The 25,520-nt window shown below is 36.6% G+C and overlaps 1 protein-coding gene across 5 annotated transcripts in view; it reads left to right on the top strand.

The window, feature by feature from the left end:
- The window catches only part of COL12A1 (collagen type XII alpha 1 chain), a 101,371-nt gene that overhangs the window by 56,488 nt on the left and 19,363 nt on the right, over positions 1-25,520 (top strand). For all 5 annotated transcript variants that reach the window (XM_048297230.1, XM_048297227.1, XM_048297226.1 and 2 more), the window contains 21 exons: positions 376-505; positions 1,256-1,398; positions 2,326-2,455; positions 3,378-3,520; positions 4,953-5,082; positions 5,280-5,399; positions 6,010-6,156; positions 6,914-7,030; positions 7,463-7,609; positions 7,697-7,771; positions 8,322-8,461; positions 10,317-10,440; positions 10,635-10,778; positions 12,644-12,808; positions 15,492-15,530; positions 15,624-15,762; positions 17,925-18,067; positions 18,443-18,552; positions 23,608-23,757; positions 24,160-24,237; positions 24,820-24,906. In XM_048297230.1, coding sequence (XP_048153187.1) covers positions 376-505; positions 1,256-1,398; positions 2,326-2,455; positions 3,378-3,520; positions 4,953-5,082; positions 5,280-5,399; positions 6,010-6,156; positions 6,914-7,030; positions 7,463-7,609; positions 7,697-7,771; positions 8,322-8,461; positions 10,317-10,440; positions 10,635-10,778; positions 12,644-12,808; positions 15,492-15,530; positions 15,624-15,762; positions 17,925-18,067; positions 18,443-18,552; positions 23,608-23,757; positions 24,160-24,237; positions 24,820-24,906 — 2,601 coding nt within the window. The remainder of the gene's footprint in view (positions 1-375; positions 506-1,255; positions 1,399-2,325; positions 2,456-3,377; positions 3,521-4,952; positions 5,083-5,279; positions 5,400-6,009; positions 6,157-6,913; positions 7,031-7,462; positions 7,610-7,696; positions 7,772-8,321; positions 8,462-10,316; positions 10,441-10,634; positions 10,779-12,643; positions 12,809-15,491; positions 15,531-15,623; positions 15,763-17,924; positions 18,068-18,442; positions 18,553-23,607; positions 23,758-24,159; positions 24,238-24,819; positions 24,907-25,520) is intronic.

Raw genomic sequence — 25,520 nt, 5'->3', positions numbered from 1 at the left:
TTTGATTTAGTGATATTTTAATGCCTCCGAGCTGCTAAATAGTGGTCATTAAAGAGATCACTGCAGATTCTGCAACTTTCATTAGTACAGCAGGATCTGGACCCAAAAGTGGAAAGAGCTATAAGGGATTATGTAGGAAAGCATAGAAATAATTTGTATTGAGTCTGAGACAGAACATTCTTGAAAGGCAATTCCAGAAGATACCATGAACCATGTTATTTTAAGCTTCACCTTTTGTAAAGTTTTTATCACATCCAGTCTGGAAATGAGATATGGTAGGGGAGTAAGTGAGAAATAAAACAGCTTAATTTTTTTTTTTTTTTTTGGCGTGTTTTTGTAAGTTTCTTGACTCTTCCTTTCTTTTTAAATTTGTAGACCACAGTACCAGGAAATACAAACTATGTCATCCTGAGGACTCTTGAACCCAACACACCTTACACTGTAACTGTGGTTCCAGTTTTCCCAGAGGGGGATGGTGGACGTACCTCTGACACTGGACGCACTTGTAAGTAAAATAGTCCTTTCCAAGAAAATACTAGGATTTTTTTATTAATGGCCTCAGATCATTAGAAATTGATTTTACATCAGAAGTGGAAGTTTATTTTCCCTAAAGCTAAAACATAAGTGCCAAAAACTCTGTTTACCTGCTTGGTTATTGTTGCAGCTCCGTAATTTATTCTGTTTCCTTTGCTTTCCTTCCTTTCCTTTTTTGTTTTCCTTCCTTTCTTGTGGAGACTTTCAGTCCACTTATTTCAGGCAAGCTCAGCTGCAAAGTTGTGCAGCACATTTACTGTTTACTTCACAGAATAGTAAAATTTTAATTGTAGTGCTAGTAGCCCTACCGGTGAACAAACAGCAAATATTAGTGTTGATCCATGCTAATGTCCACACCATGTACTTAAATTTTTCCAGGAAGTTTGAGCTGCTAACGTCAACTTGACATTACACATTACACATTAAAATGTGTAGTTTGTGACTATTTTTCACACATGTCTGATCAACAGTAGGATAATAAAGTGTTATGATCATACTTTCAATTTGCAGTACAAGCACATACTTTGCTGCCTGGTACGGAAGTTTGGAATGACTAAACATGGAGATTCTTAGCTTTGTAAATTTTGGGCTAACAAAAGTAATGTGTTATCTTGGGCTGAGGTGCTTTTCAACTTCTTTTGAGCACTGTTGTAAATTCAAGTAGAAATATAACTTACACAAGCAACTTTGTAAAACTTAATTTAAATTATCCTTGATCTAGTGGAGAGAGGAACACCAAGAAACATTCACGTTTACAATCCCACACCAAACAGCATGAATGTCCGATGGGAACCTGCTCCAGGTCCAGTACAGCAATATAGAATTAATTATGCTCCACTGACTGGCCCAAGGCCATCAGAATCTGTAAGTAATTTAGCTTTTATACTATTAGTCAAATGTGTGCAGAAAATATTGCTTCCTTCAATGAGTGTAAAAAATAATAGTAAACTCAGGCCAACTGTCTGCTCAGGAGAGTCTCTACTGAAAGCCCAGTGTTTATAGGAGTCTAATCCATTGTTAAAAAGGCTTAATTTGGTGAAATGAAAGAAATAAGAAATAAGACTCTCCCATTTAAAACTCTGTATTGAGGATATCATACCGCAGGTAAAGATGAATTAAATTAAGCCTTTTTTTTTTTTTTTTTTTAAGAGAGTAGGAGACAACAAATATTTATTAGGAATTATGTAATTATGAAACCAGATGCCAGGTTTATGTGATTTTACCACTAAACCACCTGCTTACCCCAAATCATTACTGTTTAGTGGGGGTTGGTGAGCAGTGAAGTCTGGATATGGGTAAAAAAGTGCCCTACGGGTATGAAGTAAGAGTTCTTGGGTTTGTGTAGAAATAAGTGCAGTTTTAAACTTCGACCATGAATGTACTTATGCAAAATGTACACCCATATTGTACACGTAGATGTACATGTTTTTATGTAAGGAATTCTAAGAACTTTTTATGTCCTTTATATGTCAGTAAACTGTGACTGAATTTACTTTTTTAGTTTTTGTTAATAAATGTTTCTCCTTTTTTTTCTGAACTATTTTAATGTAAAATGTAAAAAAATAACAATTCTATTTGCAGACTGAGAGCTCCTTGGTTGGTTTTTTTTTTCGCCTGTTAGTGAATTTTCATCAATATTGCTTGTTTATTTTAAACTTGTGTGTTTTTCTTGGACAGTGTGCAGCATGGTCATGTTCCAAATTTTTCTATATTTTATTCAAATTGTTTTCTAAAAAGAAATGGTATAAGCTGAAACATTATTTATATAGATGCTTTTTGTTCCTGTTTTAGATTGTGGTACCAGCCAACACTCGTGATGTGATTCTGGAGCGCTTGACTCCTGACACTGCTTACTCAATAAATGTTATAGCTCTGTATGCAGATGGAGAGGGAAATCCAAGCCAAGCACAGGGAAGAACATGTAAGAGGCAATCAGTACTTGTGTTGTGAAATATATGTCAAAATTGGTGTGAGAAGAACTTAAAAAATTGGTTACGATTACAAGTAATGTGAGCCATTTAGTGCAACCCTGAATTAATGTGTCTGTGTTATGGCTGCAGCAATTGCAGGCCTCTGTGGCAGGAAACTTTTGCTATGCTGTCTGTCAGTTGTGGTACTTGAATAATTAGCAACGTAATTTTCAATCGGGAAATAAGCTTAATTTGAATGTGTTAGACTTTAAAGGCTGTTCTCAAAATCAAATTACAGGCAAATAACGATTTATCTTTTGTAAAGAAAAAATAGCATATTAAAATGGGTAAGATTAGTTGTCAACAGAAAAAAAAGTGTTCATGTTCTGTCTAACATGGTAATTGTATGTGTTGGCCTCCTCAGATGTTTGGTTTTTTGCTGCAGACACCTAAACACCAAAATATCCTTGTTATAACTTCTCTCATAGGATCTGGTTGGCTGATGCTTAGCTTCTTTAAAATTCATACTAGAAATAACATGTACAGAACCTGTTGACAGCAATAATTTTGCTTCTTCTATGTTATCCCTGTGAAATCCCCATATTCATCTAAAATTTGAAGATGTGACAGGCTATAGTTATACTTGTCCGCAGGAGTTTGAGAAGCAGAATGTATGTAGATGCTCACTTTGCACATCTGGGTGTTCTCTCCCTTCCATTTTGCTCCAGTTCCTCCAGCCGGGCTCTCTTTCTATTTAAGACCTTCAGGCACTGCCATATTATCATTGATTTAATCTCCCCATGTATATTTATTTATTCAGGGTTTCAGGAAGGGCCCTTGACTTTGGCATCAGGGCAACATTTGAATTGATGAGGATGGCACTGAACGAGAGGTATCATACCCCATACAACCTTCTGTATTTTCATTCTTTAGTGCCTCGCAGTGGTCCAAGGAATGTGAGAGTATTTGATGAGACTACAAACAGCCTTTCTGTACAATGGGACCATGCTGATGGGCCAGTCCAGCAGTACAGAATCATTTACTCACCCACTGTGGGAGACCCTATCGATGAATATGTAAGTTCTGTAATTCCTTAGTAAGCACTGAGGTGTTCTCAGCCAATTCTTTAGGCTACAGAAAAACCGAGACACTTGTTCTACACGTAGTACACGTTGCAGGCTCCATGGCTTCTCTGGACATTGCTGTAAATGTTAAGAGGCCATGGTTTGTAGAAAACAGGTTTGGTTTTTTTTTCATGAAGCTGCAGAACATATATGGTTTAAAAACAAATATGTGTGTAAAATAATGTTGAAAATGTGAGTCACACATTAATTAGAATATTCTGAACAGAATCTGCTTCCTGGCATTTTGTTCAAATGTGATACATTTGAATAGCCATCTATTACTTCATACTCTATTCATTTCGAAGTCAGTGTGCTAAAATACAGAATAAATATGACTCTGCATTTTATAAATTGAAGAGAGTTAGCAGAGTCTAATACGACAACAATGATAACTTTGATTCAGCATCTAACTTGCTATTCTAAGTTTCAGTATGAATTGTAAGCGTTTGTGTTTCATTTCCTGCAGCTTAATGCTAGCACAAGTTATTCTGAAGCTTATAAAATTCACGGAGTATTTATAGCAAAGCTAAGCTCAGATCCTGCGGAGGTCAATGGCAGAATTCCTGCCAACTGCCACCAGCCAAAACGACATGTATAGAGTGCTATTTAAATGCTATTATTGCTTTTATATTATTGTATAGCACATGCTGGAAATTCACTGTTTGAAAATTCCCTACTGTACTTGTTAATCAGGGCACACATATTTGTCAACACACATATCTTCTTTGCAGAAAAGATTGGACAATCCATAAAAACAGCAAGTCTGAAACAACCAAAAATTTTACTCAAGTATTCATAGCAAATGCTGACTGGCATGTGCTTTTGAGATAGATACCTCAAGTTACTTCCCATAGTTTCAGTGCTTTATGTCTTCCTTATGGAGCAGGGTCACTTTTGGGATTATACCTACATTTTCATTGGAAGTCAGCAATAGTGCATGGCTGCATAAGGAAGTTGAGGAGACTGAGGGATGCATAAATAGAGATATTTTTATATGTCAATATATTTAGAGCTTCCTTCTCAGAATAACCTATTTCTGCCAAGAAAACAAACACAACATTATGAATTTTACCTTTCTATGAGGGAAGAGTACTGAAATCTTGGTGAAGAACTGCAGCATCTCAGTCTGATGTGAGGGTTGGGACTGAAGAGTCAATTTGATTTATGTTTTTGTGATGGCCACAGTGTTTTGTAATTCAAAATAGCAAATACTGATAACTGTTTACAGGCTATAACCCTTAAGGTATCCTGAATGAATTTTTCTATGGTGGACATAAAAAAGAGTGTGCCAAATGTCAGAACAAATTTTTGTTTCTGGCTACTGTCATTACTGATCAGTTACAAGACTCTGAGTGTGTTCAACTCTGTTTCTTGTGTGTTCTAGACAACAGTTCCTGGGATAAGGAATAATGTGATACTGCAACCACTGCAGTCAGATACGCCGTACAAAATTACTGTTGTTGCTGTGTATGAAGATGGAGATGGTGGACAACTGACTGGAAATGGCAGAACTGGTAATTATAGTTTTCATGTTGTTTATTCTTTTTTATGTTTAAGACATATTCCTTGAGCACTTCAACATTATTAAGGCTTCATTAAGTTAATTAAGTCCTTGATGTGATTGTTACCTTGCAGAGTAACAATCTGCATTTCTAAAGACTGAAAAACAATTACTAGCCTAATTAGAATGGTTTTCTTTCTTTCTTTTTAGTTGGCCTGCTTCCTCCTCAAAATATGTATATAACTGATGAATGGTATACACGTTTCAGAGTTTCCTGGGATCCTTCACCATCCCCTGTTCTTGGCTATAAAATTGTATACAAACCTGTGGGTAAGAAAACTTGTTCATTCTGAGTACAGCACTTTGAGAACAGTGAGTAGCTAATGGCAGACCAGAGTAGAAATCATATGTATTAAGAAATGTTTGTGTTAAAGGATCTATTTATTTCCTTTGTTTACCGATTTTCATGAAAACTTTAGTCTTATGATCAGTATTCTATAATAAACACAAACTATCAAAGGCAGTTTCATACATTCACAGGGATTGAATTGTATAGTTAAAACTTTATACAGTGACCTGATTTGTTTTTCACCTCTTTAATGCCTCTTGTTCTTCTAAGGCTATGAACTGGTGTGTATGAGATGAGTATTGGACAGGTATTTGAATACTAATGTCCTGAAGAACCTTTGTTTTATGTGGCCTTCAAACAATATACATACCTTTCTAGAAGCTGAGCACAAACATTTCACAATAGTTTGTAGAACTGTGTATGTTCTGTTTGCAACATTGTAATATGCTAAAATTTAAGAAATCAATATGCTTTGTTTTAAAAAAAATTAGGTTAACATTTACTGATGTGTAAGAGACGGAATAATTTTGTAGCTCATGTAATCATGATTCTTTCTCTTTCTGTGTTCTTAATGCTTCCTTTCAATCCAAGGTTCAAATGAGCCCAGGGAGTTTTTTGTGGGAGAAGTGACTTCCTACACTTTGCATAATCTGTCTCCCAGTACTACTTATGATGTGAATGTCTATGCCCAGTATGATTCTGGAATGAGTGTACCTTTGACAGATCAAGGCACTACATGTAAGTCAGAAGGATTTTGTTGTAGTCATGCTGGATACATATGCTGGTCTGAGACAACATTGATTAAGAGAAGATTTTGATGGCTGGTTGCTGGGAAGCCTGTGCATTGTCTCATGGAGAATACTTGTCATCTGTCCATGATGTAGATCTTAAAAACACGAATCTTAGAAACAGTAATGAAGATATATTTTTAAGTGATGACTTGATGAAATAAAATTTTCTAGTTTACTTCCTAAAATTTTGTTAAGCTATATTTGGAGTCAATCTTTAACTGTCTGCAGGGTACTACAGAATCTAACCATGTTACTAAGTGGGTCTAGGCTTTTTGATACTCTGCTTTTACCCCTTAGGAATGTCCAGTGACTTTGATGATGGCCTCAGCTAAGAAACTTCTAAAAATTTCTTCACTTATGATGAATCAAGCATCCTGACTCAGTACATTCTTTTCAGACTGCCATATATATGAGTCACATTTTCATTTTTGGAAGTTTCTTATTTTGTAAAGAAATCAACTTCATGTGAAAACTTGTAAAATGAGCTGTTACCCAATATGGGATTTGGAGCCTTTGTAAATAGCTAGGTGGGGATCTGTAGGATGTAAAATAAAGAGACTTGACTAGAATTGCTCTTTCTTTATGCAAATATTTTTAAAAATCAAGTTCCAGACCAGCACTGCTAATATAATTTTCATTTTGGTGTGCTTTACCTATTACATGCTATTTTCCAGAGAACAATTTCTCTCTTTCTCTTTTCATAGTATATTTGAATGTCACTGACCTAACAAGTTACAAAGTGGGTTGGGATACTTTCTGTATCCGGTGGTCACCTCATCGGTCAGCGACTTCCTACAGACTGAAGCTAAACCCAACTGATGGTAAGTACATTCTATTTTTAGCATTTTCTGGAAACATATTGTCTTATGTCAGTGACAGCACCACTTATTTGGGTTGATGGCAAGCACCAACCATAGTGATACATCTGGTTGGGTTTTAAAGCTCTGAACATAACCTGTTTTTCTTGGGTGGTGAAAAAGCTTCAAAGAGGAAGTGCTGCTTATTGTCAAGTGAACCTACATCTACCCAGTTGCCTGGTTCCACATGTACACTGCAATTGTAATTTCCAGTGTGCACCAGGGTTCATAATAGTCACACAATTTTGGTCTAGAAAGGCTGTTACGGGACAAGAATAAGACTGTCGTCCCATTGTCTCCCCTCAAGAAGTTTCTTCATTTCTACACTTATGTATAGATATATGAGAAGGGAAGTAATAGGTTCTAACTTTCTTTCCGTTGGGATTTTTTGGACAGGTTCCAGAGGACAGGAAATCACAATTCGTGGGTCAGAAACGAGCCACTGTTTTACTGGCCTCTCACCAGACACAGAATACAATGCTACTGTCTTTGTTCAGACCCCTAACCTTGAGGGACCTCCAGTCTCTATGAGGGAGCATACAGGTAGGTAACAGATACTGTGAACTTTCCGTTTTAGCTATAGAATTTGTCCTGCTTCAGCTGTAGAATAAAATTATTATTTCTTTTCAGTCCTCAAACCTACAGAGGCACCAACTCCACCGCCTACACCTCCTCCACCTCCCACAATCCCTCCAGCTAGGGATGGTATGTTTATTTCTAGAATTATTCAATATTTTTATGTAGCTGCTGTACTACTTCATCGTTTACCTCAATTTTTCATAACTTTAAGTGAATTTAAAGCCAGCCCAGAATTTCAGGGAAATGAAGATTGAGACCTTTTCTAATGCCATCCCTATTTTCTAGAGCTTTACTAGACTTCAGCACTTCCTGGTTTAGAACAGCAAGATGCAAACCTTTGGGGAAAAAATTTTTGATATTCTATAGCTCTGCAGAAAGTCTATGAGATTATCTGCTCTCAGCAGATAATTTATGTTTTATGGTAGATGATCAGAAAAAAACATAATTCAAAACATTTACATTTTGTTCTTGAGGTCATTCACATTTCTTGAAATTTTCTTTGATATATTTTAATAAATTTTTTTGTGTAGAGCATTCGTCATCTGCCAAGTTGACTGTGTGGTAGTAGACATTTACTAAATATTTGTCATTCTTGAATTTTTGAATTTTGAAGTAATATTTATTTCATGGTGATGTGGTTGATGTATTTTAAGCATTCCTTTTCTTGGACTTTCAGTATGCAGAGGTGCCAAAGCAGACATAGTTTTCTTGACTGATGCTTCCTGGAGTATTGGTGATGATAATTTCAACAAAGTAGTGAAATTTGTTTTTAGTACAGTAGGAGCCTTTGATCTAATCAATCCTGCTGGAATCCAGGTAGGTTTGTTATTCCCATTGGCTACATTCTGGAGGGAAATTGAAGATGAAGATGAATTTCTACTTTCTTGCAGAATGCTGTCATATTTTGAATTAGATTGTTGTACAAAACGTATATGGGTGTGCATGCCTATTATTTAATAAATATATTTGCAATTTTATAAATACCAGGGAAATCCAGTCTATTTTGAGAAGTTAATATTCTGAAATACAAAAGTTACAGTGTGTGCAAATCCTCCAGGTAGAGAAGCTGGGATGATGTATGGTCAATTTTATATTTTTGTTTATTTGTGTAGGGCATCAACAACTGGCACATATCCTAGATTTTGTCTCTGTCATATCAGAAATCTGTTTTAGAGACATTCTGACTTTTGATTGAGGGTTACTTTTTAATTTCTTAGTGTAGAAAATGAGTCTTGTGCATGCAGGGTCCAGCTGGCCTGCTGTTGCTGAGCTCCCTAGAATACTACTGCACTAAATAGCAGAATCCCTTTGAAAAAGGCACTTGCAGATGTCTTTTCATGCTGTGATAATGTGGGTCTGCTCCACAGTGGGTGTAGTAAAAGTATGAAAAGGTCCTCTTGATGAATTAGTGCATTTTGAGAGAGTAAACAGTAATATCTAATGAGATTATAATAGATTTTCAGCAGTACCAGGCTGATCATAGTTATGTCAGAGTAACTTCCTGTCGGGCTTCTTACCATAAGCATTGCACCATTATCAGTTTTCTTCTACTTGTAGGAAGCTGGATGAAATCACTGTCTAAGTTCCCATAACCATTTCTCTTTCACTAGATGAAATGAATGACATGAGGTCTGAGAGAGTTTCTTACATGGTATTTCTGGAGTGTTGCAGAAAGCTGCAGGTGCAATGCATTTTCTTTGGTCAGAAGGCTGACAGGATATTTGCATGGTTAAAGGTCTGCTTTTCATGTTCTAGGCATATTTTTAGTAATTTGATTCCCCATCTCTAACTTTCTAGACTTTAAAGGAAAAGATCTCCTTAAATTCACTCTGTCTCAGACACTCTTTATCATTATAGCTTGAATCTATACTGGGTAGTTTTCTTTTCCATTTGTTTTTTGTTTAATATTTTTTGCTTGCTATGTATATGGGTCCCCAGCCTGGAAACAGAGAAGACAATATAGGTGACAGACACATGTAAACACTAATGTTTAGTAAAATAATGAAATCACATACCTCTTGAGGTGCAACAAGCTAAGGTTTTGAATTGAAATTTAATAATTTTAAAAGGGGAATTTACTACAACAGATGTGAATATATACATACAGAAATATTTCTATTCATCATTAAAATAGTATACTATAATATTGCAAGTTTACAGAATATTAAAAGGAGAAAAATAAGAAAAATATTTAAAGATTATTTAGGAATAAATATTCGTGATTGTATTTCAGTATTTAAGGCAAGACTATACACTTATGTACGTATCTGACTTTATTGGCAATTCTATTGACAAATGCTTTTTTATTCCTAAAAAAACAGCTGGAAGAAGTTTAATAGATACTGTACATCTGCTCAGAAGTAGAGAATAGGCATATATACCTCACCATAGTAATAGCAAGAATTTGATCATATGCATTTAACGACATTTCATACACAGAAAAGAAAGAAAGAAAAAAGGAAGGAAGGAAAGAAAGAAAAGAGAGTTGTGTGCACATTGCTGTGATGACTATATATAAAAATATGTATGTGTGTGCAGAATTGGACATATTTGAGAAAATAATTTTTGATTATTTAAGAATTATTAATATACAAAATTACATATTTCAGTAGAGAGAGTTGATATGAATGTGGAGTTATGCGACTGAACACTGTGTTATATTCCATTTCAGGTTTCGTTTGTGCAGTACAGTGATGAGGCAAAATCTGAATTTAAACTGAATACATTTGATGACAAAGCCCAGGCCCTGGGAGCTCTTCAAAATATTCAGTACAGAGGAGGAAACACAAGGACAGGTATGTATGGGCTGTAATTATATTTCTTTAAGATAAAATATTTTCAGAAACTGCATAATTATCCTATATTGCATGGCTGAAGAATTAGGTTTTTCTGTTGTGTTTTAGCTCTGTGACTGTTGCCCTTACGAAATAAAAGAATTCTTCTCTTGTGGATAGTATGAATGATTCCTTGTTTATTGTACACTTTGCAGGCAAAGCTCTAACATTTATCAAAGAAAAGGTTTTGACTTGGGAGAGTGGCATGAGGCGAGGTGTTCCCAAGGTACTTGTTGTTGTGACAGATGGTCGGTCTCAGGATGAGGTGAGGAAAGCCGCAACGGTTATACAGCACTCTGGTAAGCAATTCACAGCACCTGGCTGTTTCATTTCTGTGTTGCTTCAATTATCTGGGAATCACTTACTCATCCTTTATGGACTTGGAAATGTATTCTGAGTATTTGGGAAAGCCTCAAAACTATTCAAAGAATTTGCGCTCTCTGAACCTAGACTTACATTTTCTTTCTTAAGCCCTGTCTCCGGGGAAGGATGTGGCTTCTCAAAGATTTCAACTAATTCCTCATGCATACCATTTCAAAGATGTGACATTTGGTTACTTCTTTCTCTTTTTGGTATGTGGACCCCAGAGATCATTGGGAAGTGTACTCCATACTAATGCTTATGCTTTAATGGGCCTGGTTTGCTGAGGTTTATGTTTTATCTGGTATAAACCAGTGGATCTCCAGTTAAAGTAACAGTTTTTGAAGGAGCTGGGTCTGAATGGACTCCTTTATTGCCTTTTGAGCTAAGAAGCACTGCACTTCCTCATAAGATTTTATGATTGTGGCTTATGTGAGTGTAGTAATCTGTTCCTGTCCCAGCATTCAGCATTTTGTGTTTCAGTGCATGAACCACCTAGTTCTGATCTCTAAGCAAGTAGATGTTGTACTTCCTTATGGGAATCACATGCATGTAAACCAAAAAGCAGTCATCTTCTCTGTCTCTGTAACCTGAAAGAATTAGCTCTGTCTGGATAGTTCCTCAGTCTCCCTGGACAGTATGTTTCAGTGCTTAATTACTGTGCTAGTAGGAGACCTTTGTCTTGCATTTCACCTAAGTCTTTCTTCATGCTAGTGAGATTGTTGTCTTCATTTACCTAGTTACCCAGGAAAGAAGTTGATCACTGTCTGCTGTGATGGGCCTTCGTATTCGAAATCTGTTGTCACCTCCTCTTTCTGTCTTCTCTTTTCTAGACTAAACAAACCTATTTTCTTCAATCTCATGTTGATCATGTTTTCAAAACATCTTACCATTTTTAGTTTCCTCTCTACTTGCTTTGTTTTCTACACATATCAAAGCATGCTTAAAGATGGACAGAGAATTTCAGCCAAAATTTCACCAGAACTGGCTACAGGGGAATAATTACATTCTTAAAATAAACGAACCAACCAAACAACAACTTTTATCACTTGAAATAAATGTGAATTCTGGTTTCAGCCTCCAACTGGCATTTCCAATGTCTGTGCAGTTGCTCTTCAATGAAATTTACATCTGGTGATATGACTGACTTCTAGGGTCTGGTTCTTCTCATTTGACTTAAGACATCTGACAACTAAATGTCTAGTCTAAGGTCATCGTGTAGGGTCCTTTTATGACTGGTGAAGAGAGCAACATATAGGCATCTATAGACAATGACTTTTCCTATCCTGAAGTCAGCATGTTAGGGAGATAAGATGAATTGCTTTCTGAATCTGCCCATGTCAATCTGGTGATTATAGAGAAAAACTAGACAACTTAATTTGGAAAGTAGAAGCTGGTGAGGTGAGTACTACTCTGAGAAAGAGAAATAAAGAGGCATGAGATGCAAGAGATGGAAACAGACAACTGGATAACTAATGATCTGTACAAGTTTTGGCCACAGAACAGATTTAAGATACTGTAGAGTTGAGAGAATTGTACATTTTGTATTAAAGAGTGAGGGAACTATGTAGCCACGGCTGCATGAGATTGGATAATACCCCAAAAAGCAATGAAAGAGGAGAAAGTTTTGAAAGAAAAATGCAAAAACCAGTCTGAAACCTTCTGAGCTTTGACAGGATGAAAAGAGATCCTGAATGTGTAGATCATAGGTAGATCCTCACAAGTCAATGGTTTGTGCAATATTGACAGGAAAAATGTTAATATGTGTTTACTACATTTTAAATAACAAGTGTTATTTTTACAGGCTTCAGTGTCTTTGTGGTTGGTGTGGCTGATGTAGATTACAATGAACTGGCCAAGATTGCCAGCAAGCCCAGTGAGCGTCACGTATTTATTGTTGATGACTTTGATGCCTTTGAAAAGATTCAAGACAACCTCGTCACCTTTGTGTGTGAGACAGCTACCTCAAGTGAGTAAAAGACATCGGTTTCCCTCTTCCCAAATTAATATGTTTGCTTATATACTGCTACAAGTGAGTGGTGGGCTGACCTTGGCTGGATGCTGGGTGCCCACCAAAGCTGCTCTATCACTTGTCTTCTCAGCTGAACAGGGAAGAGAAAATAAAACGAAAGGCTCATGGATTGAGATAAAGTCAAGGAGAAATCACTGAGCAGTTACTGTCACAGGCAAAAAAGACTCAATGTGGGGAAAAAAATAACATTATCAATGAAATCAGAGTAGGATAAGGAGAAATAAAATCAAGTATTAAAAACCTTCCCCCTGCCCCTCCCTTCTTCCTGGGGTTAGCTTTACTCCCAGTTTTCTCTATCTCCTCACCCTGGGCACCACAGGGGTACAGAGAATGAGGGCTGTGGTCAGTTCATCACATATTGTCTCTGCTGCTCCTTCCTCCCCAGGGGCAGTAGTCTTCAAACTCTTCCTCTGCTCCAGTGGTAGACAGTCCTCCACGAACTTCTCAACATGGGTCCTTCCCATGGGCTTCAGTTCTTCATGAACTGCTCCAGTGTGGGTCACAGAATCACCTTGTTAGGGTTGGAAGGGACCTCTGGATATCATCCAGTCCAATGCCCCTGCCAAGGCAGGGTCACCTGGAGCAGGTTACACAGGAACACATCCACATGGGTTTTGAATGTCTCCAGAGAGGGAGACTCCACAACCTCCCTGGGCAGCCTGTTCCAGTGCTCTGCCACCCTCAACATAAATAAGTTCTTCCTCATATTGAGGCGAAGCTTCTTGTGTTTTAGTTTATGGCCTTTGCTCCTTTCTCTGTTGCTAGGCACTTCTAAAAAGAGTCTGGCACCATCCTCTTGACACCCACTTTTGAGATATTTATATGTGTTAATGAGATCACCTCTCAGTCTTCTCTAGACTAAACAGGCTCATCTTTCTCAGTCTCTCCTCATAAGAGAACTCCTCCAGACCCCTCATCTTCATGCTCTGCTGCTGGAACCCTTCCAGTAACTCCTAGTCTTTCTTGTAATGAGGAGCCCAGAACTGGACATGGCACTCCAGATGTGGCCTCACTAGGGCCAAGCAGAGGGGCAGGATCACTTGCGTTGACCTGCTGGCCACTCTTCCTGATGCACACCCGGATATTATTGGCCTCCCTGGCTGCAAGGGCACTGCCGGCTCATAGTCAACCTGTTACCCACCAAAGCTCCCATGTCATTCTCAGCAGAACTGCTTTCTAGTAGGTCAGCCCCCAGGCTGGACTTGGGGTAATTCCTCTCCACGTGCAGGACCCTACACTTGCCCTTGTTGAACCTCATTAGGTCCCTTCCACATGGTGCAATCCTTCAGGCACAGCCTACTCCATTTTGGGTCTCTCATGGGGTCACAAGTTCCACCAGCAAACCTGTTCTGGCATGGGCTCCTCTCTTCACGGGTCCTGCCAGGAGCCTGCTCCAGTATGGGCTTCCCACAGCATCACAGCCCCCTTCAGACATTCACCTGCTATTCCACAGGGTCCTCCAGGGGCTGCAGGTGGATATCTGCTTCTCTGTGGACTTCCACAGACTGCAGAATCACAGCCTGCCTCACCATAATCTTCACCACAGTTAAGACCAGTGGAATCTCTGCTCTGGTGCCTGCAGGTTGTTGTGTCGTTCCAACACACACAATCCTCAACCCCAGCCACCTCCCCCTGTTAAATCTGTTATCCCCCAGTCACTACCACTGTTGCTGATGGGCTCAGCCTGGGCCAGTGATGGCTCCGTCTTGGAACCAGATGGAACTGACTCTGTTGGGCATAAGGGAAGCTTCTGGCAGCTTCTCACAGAAATCACCCTTGTAGCTCCCACATTACCAAAACCTTGCCATGCAAACCCAATACAAGTTGCCATCTTATTTAAGGTACATCAGAAGACATGTTCATATTAAAAAGTTAGATTTCATAATAACTGGACATAGTTTAAGGGAGCAAGTTAATTTTTAAAATTTTGGAGTGAGTATTGTATTTTATGTAATCTCATCTTGCATTTCAAAAGTACTAGTATAACAAGGAAAGAGTAACAGTCACTGACAACATTAAGAAGTAGAATGATGCCTAATGTGAACCACAGGGCACAACAGGTCTCTTATTTACCACTGGAATAGAGGTGCTAAGATGTACAGCTATAGTGTGTGATGCTGTTTTAAAATTATCTAAATAAAGCTCAGTTGTTTACTCAAGTGAAATCCTTCTATGGCAAAAATAAGAAATTCTCAGGCCTGTCACGTGGAACTGCTTGTTCCCTAACTGCCTCATCTGCTGGCTTCTTCGGAGCCACATAAATATGCAGTTATTTCTTGTGAATCTGACAGCTATTATGCAGCTTGACTCATGCCTTAAATATTCATGGAAAGACTGTGTCATTGTCCTCCTTTCTTCTTATGAATTATACTCTTGAAATATTTGGGGTTAATTTGTTATTCCATACAATTTGTCACAGTAGAAATACCCTACTAAAAGTGATGAGTAAAGATTTTGACATTACATCTACCACAGCTCAGGGCACAGTATGAAAAATGTAACAAAAATTGTCTCAATAATAGCACAGACATCTTGGTAATAAAATTTTCTGAAGTATACATATGTTCATATCCTGTTAGGCTTAGTAGTTTTGAATTATATGTTGTTTCATGTCTTTCAGCTTGTCCCCTTATTTACTTGGAGGGATACACTTCACCTGGTAAGTAAGTCTCTAATATTTTGGCATAGGTCCATTTGTGTCTTTTACAGCTCTACAGTGTTTCTGTTTTTTATTTTCTCTCTGGACTTAAAGGTTTCAAGATGCTGGAATCATACAATCTAACAGAGAAGCATTTTGCTTCTGTACAAGGAGTTTCACTGGAATCAGGCTCTTTCCCAAGCTATGTAGCATATAGACTCCACAAAAATGCCTTTGTCAGCCAGCCAATACGGTAAGTAAACCTAAAGACTTGTATTTAGGGTGACCAGATGATGAAGGATTAACAGATTGTATAGATAGCATTTGTGTTTTATGGAAGATGCTTTAATTTAATGTTCTTTTTACTGAGCTTCAAGAAATATACTCCAAAGAACATCTATAATTGTTTTCATTAAATGCTAATCTATTTCTTCCATTGCAATCACAGTTCACTATTAATCTAGTTGCTTATTTTTCTTTGAGATTATGCTTATTAAGCATTCAAATTGCATATAATCCACAGTTTATACTTAGGCAGTTGAGCAACAGCCTCCTTAGTACAATGAATTCCATGTTGCTGGACAGAAATGGTTTCAATATGGAGGGATTAGCATCACTGTTTTCAGAAGCATCATTCTTACTACAGTAGGCAGCACATTGATGCCATTGACCTAGGGTAGTTTCTCCTCTACTTGGCTTGCCTTATTTGGCAAATGGAGCAGAGTTTTCAAGGGCCTGTGGTCTTAGAGCTTGGTTAGGGATGGGTAATAGATGGTCATTCTTGCCAACATTTTTTCCCAAAGGAAAACAAGACTTAGTTAGCAGTTAGTTTTACGAAAAGTGGAACAGTACCTTTCTCCCTCTTCTTTTTTTTTTTTTTTTCACATTTTTACATTTGTTTCTCTCTCATCTATTTAAGTAAGTTTCAGAAAAGTTTATTCTGGTTCAGAGGAGATGCCTAAAAATAGCCCATTGTTGCTAAAAAATTTAAGGAAATTTAGTTTTCTTTTCATAGAAGCCTTTGAAATCTTCTGCAGTCCTGCCAGACTGGGTAAAGATCAGATCACAAACACAGTAGCTAAGGTTTATGAAGAAATAATTTCTTTTTGCCAGACTTCTGAGATCACAGCTTTAAAAGTGGAGGACCTGAGGATTTTTAAGTTCATTGGCATGCCATTAATACCTGTGGGGATGATAGTTCTCTGACAGCCCAGCTTTTTCCAGTCTAGGGAAATACAGATAATCCCAGTTTTGCAACTCTTCTGCATTGATAGATATTGCATTTACTAGGATAAATTGAGGAAAAGACAATAAAAAGATAGGCTTCCTATTTATTTCAATTTTTTAGAAATGTTGTGATACGTAGTCTAATGTCTGCTAAAGAGGTGGAATAGACTTGCCAGAGTATTCTGGGCACTTATTTTTCATGAGAATCCAAAAAATAAAACTCTAGACTGAGTCAGCAAAGCAATAAACACATACTGATCCTAGTGGCATAGTTGTTTCCATATCTGAAGTAACTTGTTATCCAAGTTATAAATTGTGTTGCTATATCTACTTTCATATTTGCATTCCTGCACTGTGCTGTGTGATGTTGTTGACTTAGTGGTATGGTTTTTATTGCAGTGTTCATAATTGTATGGGTTCATAAGCTTTTTCTAACATACAAAGCAGCTCCTCTCTTCATTTTAAGATTTTTATGTTTATGTTCATGTGACTAAATCTCTTTCTGAGCTCCATTATAATGGTTAAGGAGAAGCAGTAGTTATCTTCTTTCTTACAGTTCCCTTCCTGCATTCCCTCCTTTCCTGTACAGAAAGTTCTGAAAGCTGTTTCATGCATGTATTTATTTACTGTTGGCTCTCTGCTTTTTTAATGTCTAACAGTCCAAATATCACAGATTTAAACCCGAGCCACCAAAGAATAAGCTGGAGCCCAAATGCATCACCAGTTGCAGAGAAGACATTAAATATCTCTGTCACTGTATCTGTGCCTGAAGGGCAGCAATAGTTAAATGCTGTTGCCTGACTGAAGCAGGCCAGATGAAAAAAACGAGTAAAGCTGCGGTCCTTTTTTTCTGTACTTATCATCAAGGAATTTAAAACATGTGTAGTTAGTATAGAATTTTGCCACAAGAATACATACCCAAGAGTTCTTGGTCATATTCTGGCATCCTCTCTAACCATGGTGCTGGGACCAATTGAAGACAGGCTGTGAATTCATCTTAACAAATCGCAGTGTTTTTATATCACAATGGTGTTTTCTATTTGAGAGAGTGGTTAAAATGCTCTGTTCCACTAAACGCTGTCGTTTTCCTGTTGCTCTTGTGTCTTTTCTTTGAAAGAGCAAATGATGAAGATCTTATTTTACTCGTGTGTTTCCACGTGAAAAAATGTCTTTATATTGTCTTAACAGGGAGATTCACCCGGAGGGACTGCCGCAGGCGTACACTATTATTCTGTTATTCCGTCTTCTGCCTGAATCCCCCAATGAGCCTTTTGCAATTTGGCAGATTACAGACAGAGATTACAAACCACAAGTTGGAGTTGTGCTTGATCGTAAGGATGGTTATACTTATTGTATAGAGAAGTTACATGTTATGTTACTGTGCATGTGTTCTCCCCAAATATTTCCAAATCCAAAGCATTTTTACATGATAAAAGGATTATACATTTTTTGTTTCAAGAGATTTCTTTTAAACTTTGTACATCTATAGTTCAACTAAAAATAATTCATCTAAACTACATTTCAACTTTGGTATTAACTCTAAAATCAAAGGAAATTACATCTATGTACTTACAGGTCATTAAGACCATCTATGATTTCTGTTTACCCAAAAAAGGGGTAAACTAGATTTTATCTATAAGTGTATCTTTGGATGGTGGTTTCAGTAGTATATATGAAATGAAATATGTTATTTTTATTTATTGCAGCTGCCAGCAAAGTGCTGTCATTCTTTAACAAGGATACAAGGGGAGAAGTTCAAACTGTAACTTTTGATAATGATGACATAAAGAAAATCTTTTATGGAAGCTTCCATAAGGTAAATGATTGAAATTATGATGCTGCTTTCTGAAGTACTGTTCTTTTAAATAGAAGACAACCAAGCAGAAGTCACTGTCAGGTGATTGTATCTGGTTTTTGGATAGCACTGGAAGTTGACATAAGGACCTACAGATCATGTAAAACAAGATCTCTGAAGTTATAGGTCTTCTTTGAACCAATGTAAGAGATTTGTCAAGAATTTGTTAAGATTGTGTAAGTGGAGGGATATATCTGAAGAAGAAATTGTAGCCTGGTTCCATTCCAAATGGAAGAGGAAGAATAAAAGATAAACGGGAAGAAAAAAGGAAAGGAAGTTGTGGTGAGAAAAGATTTCGTGGGAGTGTAATGATTTGAAATCATTCAAAGAGGAAGATATAGCCAGAGAAAGCGAGTAGGCAGGGAACCAGTGTTGGGAGATCAATAGCATATTGAACAAGATTCTTATGTTTAACAAACATAATACATTGTATCTATATATTTAGTAAGTATGAATGTGAATTGATTTTTTATTTTGCTTAAAAACACTGGGCCTAAAATATTCCAATGTCATGTTAACTGAGGAAGCAACAATAAGGAGAGAGAGCTCATAAAAGGTCTCTTTATGATTTAGAATGAAACTTACAGTTTTTGAATTGACAAAATGGCTAGTGAAATCTTTACATGTTGCTGCATCTGCCTTCTCTTGTCATAGTTTTGTGCTTGCTTTTCTAATTTTGTGCACCAAATTATGGCAATTTGATCTTGCCAGGCTTCCTTACTTCTAGTCATCAGGAAGTGTTTGACTCAGTATACCAATATATGTATACCTAAAAATATTTTAAAAATATTCTCTTGCTGTGTTAAATATGCATATTTAGGGCAAGAAAGTAAGCTGCAATTGCAACATTTTTGGTTAGCTAAAATGCACATTCTCATGTTTTCATTTATCTCCCTTCTATTTAGTTTAATTTTCATCTGATGACTAAATATGGATTGAGTATAGCATTTGTTTTCTTTATGATACCCTCTTCTGCATGACTAGTCACTACCAGCATTCCTTTGAGGATACTGATAAGGGGTTGCCTCTGTCAACTTCCACATACTGGAGGCCAAGCTGTCAACTGAGCTTTGCTAGACTGAAAGCCAGGAAAGATAACTAGTGCATAATGTTTTGTGACTTCATCTGTTTAAAACACAGGTGATTATGAAAATCACACAGTACTATAAAAGCTATTGATTTCCTCAGAATGTGACAGAGAATAACTTCCCAAACTGATCCTATATTATATCCAATTATTCTTGTTTTAGAATTTATTTAAGGCCTGATTATTTTTGTATATATGAGGAAATGTTTATGTCATTGATTCTGTAACTGATAGTTATGAGTAGCTTTGGATCATACCTACATTAAGCAGTCTTTATTTTGCCCTTCACTTTTTTTTTTTTAATAGCTTAGTAGGACAACTGAATTTTAAGGAAATATATTAATCTACTGGAGTGAGAAAAACTGTCAGTAAAGGCTAGGATGTATCTTGTTTTGGTATGAAGGTTGAGTCATCACCAAGAAGTACTGTTTAGACACAAAGCAGCATGTGCATGCCTTATTTTAGATATCACTGTGAGAGCTGACACTTCTTCAGGTCAGTGGTGTGGAGCTCTCCTCCTGCTGTACTGCCAGCAGTCTGTTTTAAATATCTGCTGCTAATGTATTGGATGTTTAGAATCACATTTTCCCATATAGTTTCTCTAAATGTGATAGAGCTGAGCAAGCTTCTCTGACAGCACTTACGGTGATGTTCTACTCATTTATCAGAGCAAATGGGGAAAAATCTGTGACAGCTGCTAGAAATTAGCAGTTATGTAAAATTGTTTATTACACTTGCTGGTGAAAAACAATTACAGGGAAAATAAAAATCAAAAATTTTGTATCATTTTGATAGTTAAATACAGTAAGACATTTCGAGAGAAAGTGATCCTAAGATGCCATACAATGAACACAAGTAGCAGTGATTTGAAAATTATCTTAAAGCTTTACAACTATGAATTCTTGCTTAAGAGATTATTTCTTAAGAAAAAATTTCTCAGTTACTTAATGCAATGTGTAATTCCCCTTCTTTTTTTCCCAGAAAGGAATTAAAAGTTCAGATTTTGATAATATTTAAAGTAGCTGTAAGAGCTTTGGTTTAGAGCTATATTTGCAATTTTTCACCATAAAACTAAGCTGACTTTTCTGGCATCTCTCCAGATGATTACTGAGTTTGCTATCTGAGTCAGATTGTTAGTGATGGCATCATGGGCTTCCCCAGCCCACCTGCTGGGAAAGCCTTATGTCTCAGCTGTGTTGATTAGCTCCTAATAATGGATAGCAGTAGTTTCAGATGGATGAAGGAAGGAAAGTAAGAGTACCTTTCTAAAGGTACTTTTGCAATTTCTTCTACCATCCAGTTTCAAAGAGATGACAAATCTTTACAATGCAAGGAGATGTTTTCCAAAATACTAAACATTTTTGTGGCTTTCATTTGATGACTTACTGGTTCATTCAGTGAAATTCACTTAACTACACCTAACTATAGGGAAATTTACTTTGGCATGCTTGAAAACTCTGTGTAGCATAGCTATGGTGAAAGCTGTTGAATCTGGCAAGTCCCATAGGAAAAATTCTGACTGCCTGAGACAGTCATTAAATTTATAACTGATGTTTTGGAGAGACAGACAACTTGTCCTTCTTATTCTTACCACACTATACTTCCTGTTAGCTTGCCATTTTGCAGTAGTTAGCAAGAGGAAATTTGATAATGAGTGTACATCTTTCTGCTGATATACATATGGGAAATTAGTTTGCTTGGCTCATTGATGTGATTCACTTAGCAGCAGATCAGAACACCATCAAACTTTATCTTATAAGGCATCCAGAGAGAAAAATTTAAAAATGTTTTCTTTCCTAAAATGTCATAAATGAAATAAATAGTCAGAACTAAGCAGAACAGATTCTTTATGTTGGTGTGTGAGAAACTGTTGAAAACAAAATGTATCAGGGTTGAATGCAGAGATGTTTTATTTACTGTAAACACCAGATGCCTGCTTTAATTAGATTTATTGCCTAGGCCATGAGATTTGGACTGGAATTCTGGTCTGGCAGTAAATCAGTGTTTAACTGACTGAGTCAATGACTCGGGAGAGCTCTCCTTTTTTTTGATTGTTGGGATTGCTTTTTTAGATAGATAGGTGATGCTCAGCAGTTATTCCTATTTGAACCTTTTCAAGCTGATCTCATTCAACATTCTGATATAGATTTACCTCTCCTAAGTTTTTTGCACTAATGAAAATACTATCTGTGTTTGCTATGCAATGTGTTTTATTTTATTTAAATTGTGACAAATACTTAACATTCCAATAGAAGGACTTGCATATTAGGCACCTTTCAGAATTAGTAAATTGCATCTGTGATGAGTTTAAACTGGATGATGCAGTAATTAACCTGTAAAATTTCGTCATATAAGCAAATGACTGAGTATATAATGTACAAATTATAATGAATTTAAAGTTTTGGCAGGGCAGTTATTTTGTTTTATAGAAAGATTGGCATGTAGTACCAAATTATACTTTGGACACAGAGTTATCTTTCAATTGTTTTGTTTGTTTGTTTCTTTTAATTATTTGCTCAATGAACACTGTTGGGAATTTTAATTAAAAGCCCCACTTGTATACACAGCACTGAGATATAAAGCATAAGCACATAATTTTAAAAGACTTTTAGATAAGCTGTGCTGATGCCTTGAAGAAAAGTCTGCATGGGAAAATATTTAAAAGGGAAAAAAAAGTAAAAATTCTCAGGAGATTGTTCAGGCACTTGTTGACTCAGAACATTTAGGGGAATCTCTCAACTTTATGCCAATTTTTGAAGCAGTCATCAAATAGCAATATGCTTCTGTATGGTTATGTCCTGGGATAACAGAAGATTTAAAACATAAATACATACTTCAGGGATTCTTTACTCCTGCTCTTAATGTGCTGATACTTTAACAATTACATAGGTGTTATAATGATGTATATGAAATATGTGCAGTAGATAAAGTATATAAAGCCCCTGAAAACTTCCTGTTGCCTGAATATGCTCTTTCAACAACTGTGTATTAAATGTGCTGAAATGGCCCTAGTTTCTTTCTTGGAGACTCCTAAATGTTTTCTACATTTTCACAGAAATGTAGAAAATTCACTCTCATAACATTTGTCATACATACCATATATGTTTGGAAAGATAATCTTTGCTTAGGTTTTGTGTGTTCCTCTGTTTAAGGTTTACTATGTTTCCCCCAAGCACTTCATTCTCTTCTCCTGGTAAATGTACTCTCTCTTCATTACAATCATTCCTTTCTCCCTCCTAAGTGTCCTTTATTTCCAATCATTAATCTCTTCCTCTTCCCTGTTTCCCCTTGTTTTGGCATATGTTTTTGTAACCAGATTTCTCTTGTGGAAATTTTCTCTTGCATCTTCCATTATTTTCCATTGTTCTGGGCAGGCTTCTCTGGTTGCTTTCTGTATCTCAATGCAGTTAATTCCTCTGGTTGAATCATCTGTGGAAGCTGAACTCTGTATCTTTGGGTCTGAAACAGTCTACTCTCTGAACTACAGAGTCTATTAGCCAGTGGGCAGTCCCAGGCTTACAAACATCTTGTCTGGTCTCAGCCATCAGAAGAGAACAAGAAATGCTTATATTTACTTCCTCTCAAAAGTTCTTTTATTTTTTACTTTTATGCCATCTTAAAACAATTTTCAGGCAAGCTTTCTAAATAGGTAATAATAGTTCAATTAGTACATTAAATAATATTTCTTAGCTGCGCTTGTGTATTCATCTTGTTGACCTTCAACACATTCTGAAGAGGTTATTAATGTTATAGACTTTCCTTTTAAATTTAAATTCCTTGAGTTTGAATTTTTCTACCAGTTGGAAGTAAAGCAGGATTACTAGGAATCAAATTTAAAACAGTACTACCGAGTCAGCGAAATACTATTAAAATGTTAAAGTAATTGTGCCCATGTGCCTTTTCTAAATATTACGTTAAACTTTTTTCAGGTCCATATTGTTGTAACTTCATCAAATGTTAAGATTTACATTGACTGCAGTGAAATACTGGAGAAACCAATTAAGGAGGCTGGCAATATCACAACTGATGGCTATGAAATACTTGGGAAACTTCTAAAAGGCGACCGAAGATCAGCAACAGTAAGCAATAAATATGAATCTGTTCATTATTGCAAGACCTTGAAATTTTCTGAGGAAAGAGGTTAGAGATTAGGGGTTGCTGGGAATCCATGTTGCACCCAAAGCTTTCACGTGTCTATACTGTCAAACCCAATGTACTTAACTGAGATGTTTGGTCTTTATATCTTCTTGTTCTAGCAGAGTTGCAAGAACAAAATTCTAATAGCTGAAAGTTGCACTCAGGTAAATTCAAACAAGAGCAGGAATGTTTTTCTTTTAATAAGGAGAGCAGATGAGTGCTTTTACTCTGGATTTTCTATCATTAGAAATAAATGGAGGAATAATTTTTAATGATAATGTGAATAGATTTCATACTTAACAACATACTTAATGATCTTTCAAGAGTATTACTTTCTTTTACAGTTAGAAATCCAGAACTTTGACATTGTTTGCAGTCCAGTTTGGACTAGCAGAGACAGATGTTGTGATCTCCCGTCTATGGTAAGTATAAATGAACCAGAGGCTATCCAGAAAAATGTTAATACTATATTTAATAATATTAATATTAGGCTGGTATTAAACCTTGTACTTCTAAATCACAGTTATCAGAGCAGCCAGTCAACAACACCTCATTTCAGAGTTTTGTGTTTGAGGCAGTAAGGTTGTAATGCTAGAATTGAGCCCCTTAGAAATGGTGCAAAAAATGTCTGTTATATGTGTTTCAGTGATGTTTCAAATTCTAGGTATTATAAATGGGGAATATATTTATTTATTTATTTAATCTGTTCTTAGATTAGCATTCAAAAAGTACCTATTCTTTGTCAGGGCAAGCTGATTGTAAAATGCATATAAACACTGGAACAATATTTTGCTTGTGCCTCTATTGTTAATGCCTTGCAAAGTTCACAGAGAAAATTTTCTAAAAATATAAAAGATCCTGTAGAAATATTTGGAAACCACAGTTTAGCTGTGAATTTTACTTGAAAACTGGATAATAGAGAATCTTCCTGCTATTGTTTCAGACAAGCATGCTGCCACTGAGTTCTTTAAAAGGACAGTAATAAGCTGTGATTGAATTTTCAGAGAGATGAAGCAAAATGCCCAGCTCTTCCAAATGCTTGTACCTGTACTCAAGACAGTGTGGGACCTCCAGGACCTCCTGGACCAGCTGTAAGTTACTGGCTGTAACTATTCATAACAGACAAATTTTCTGTTTTTTAAATTTTTGGAAGTCGTTTTGTGTTGGTCTGTAGTTTTGTGAAACAAATGTCAGTCAGAGGCATAGTTTCTATCAGCATGTCCATAACATCATGGTAATCCATCCCCTTTTCATCAGCTCCTACCACATCTACTTGTTTGTATGATCTTTTCCAGTATTTCCAGTGTGATCACTGAGAATAGCTCCTCATTGTTTGATAGGCTGAAAGGCTCTGGCCTAGTCTCTTGCACATCATGTACAAGATATTTTTAATGGACTGTAAAAATATCTTTCCTAAATACAGAGTCAAGATTTCACTCCAAGAAAAGATTTTTCACTCTGTCAGGGAAATAAATTACTTTATTTTTTATGTGGAGGGAGAGTAATTTATGGAATGGACATACTCCTACAGATTGCTTTGAGTAGTAGGGAGTTATACTCAGCCCAGTAGTTGTATTTTGAAGCTATCAAAAATGCTGCATAAGAAATCTAAAGTCCAGTTAAGTTGTCTGGTAATCTACCAGAGAGGTATTCAGAGACTTTGATGAATATAAATGTAAGTTTATGTCTGCAGAAACAAAAATCA

Source organism: Corvus hawaiiensis, chromosome 3 (genome assembly GCF_020740725.1).
Source record: "Corvus hawaiiensis isolate bCorHaw1 chromosome 3, bCorHaw1.pri.cur, whole genome shotgun sequence".
In the NCBI taxonomy this organism is placed as follows: domain Eukaryota; kingdom Metazoa; phylum Chordata; class Aves; order Passeriformes; family Corvidae; genus Corvus; species Corvus hawaiiensis.
Note: the sequence above shows the minus strand (reverse complement) of the source record. Positions and strands in the feature narration are given on the sequence as shown.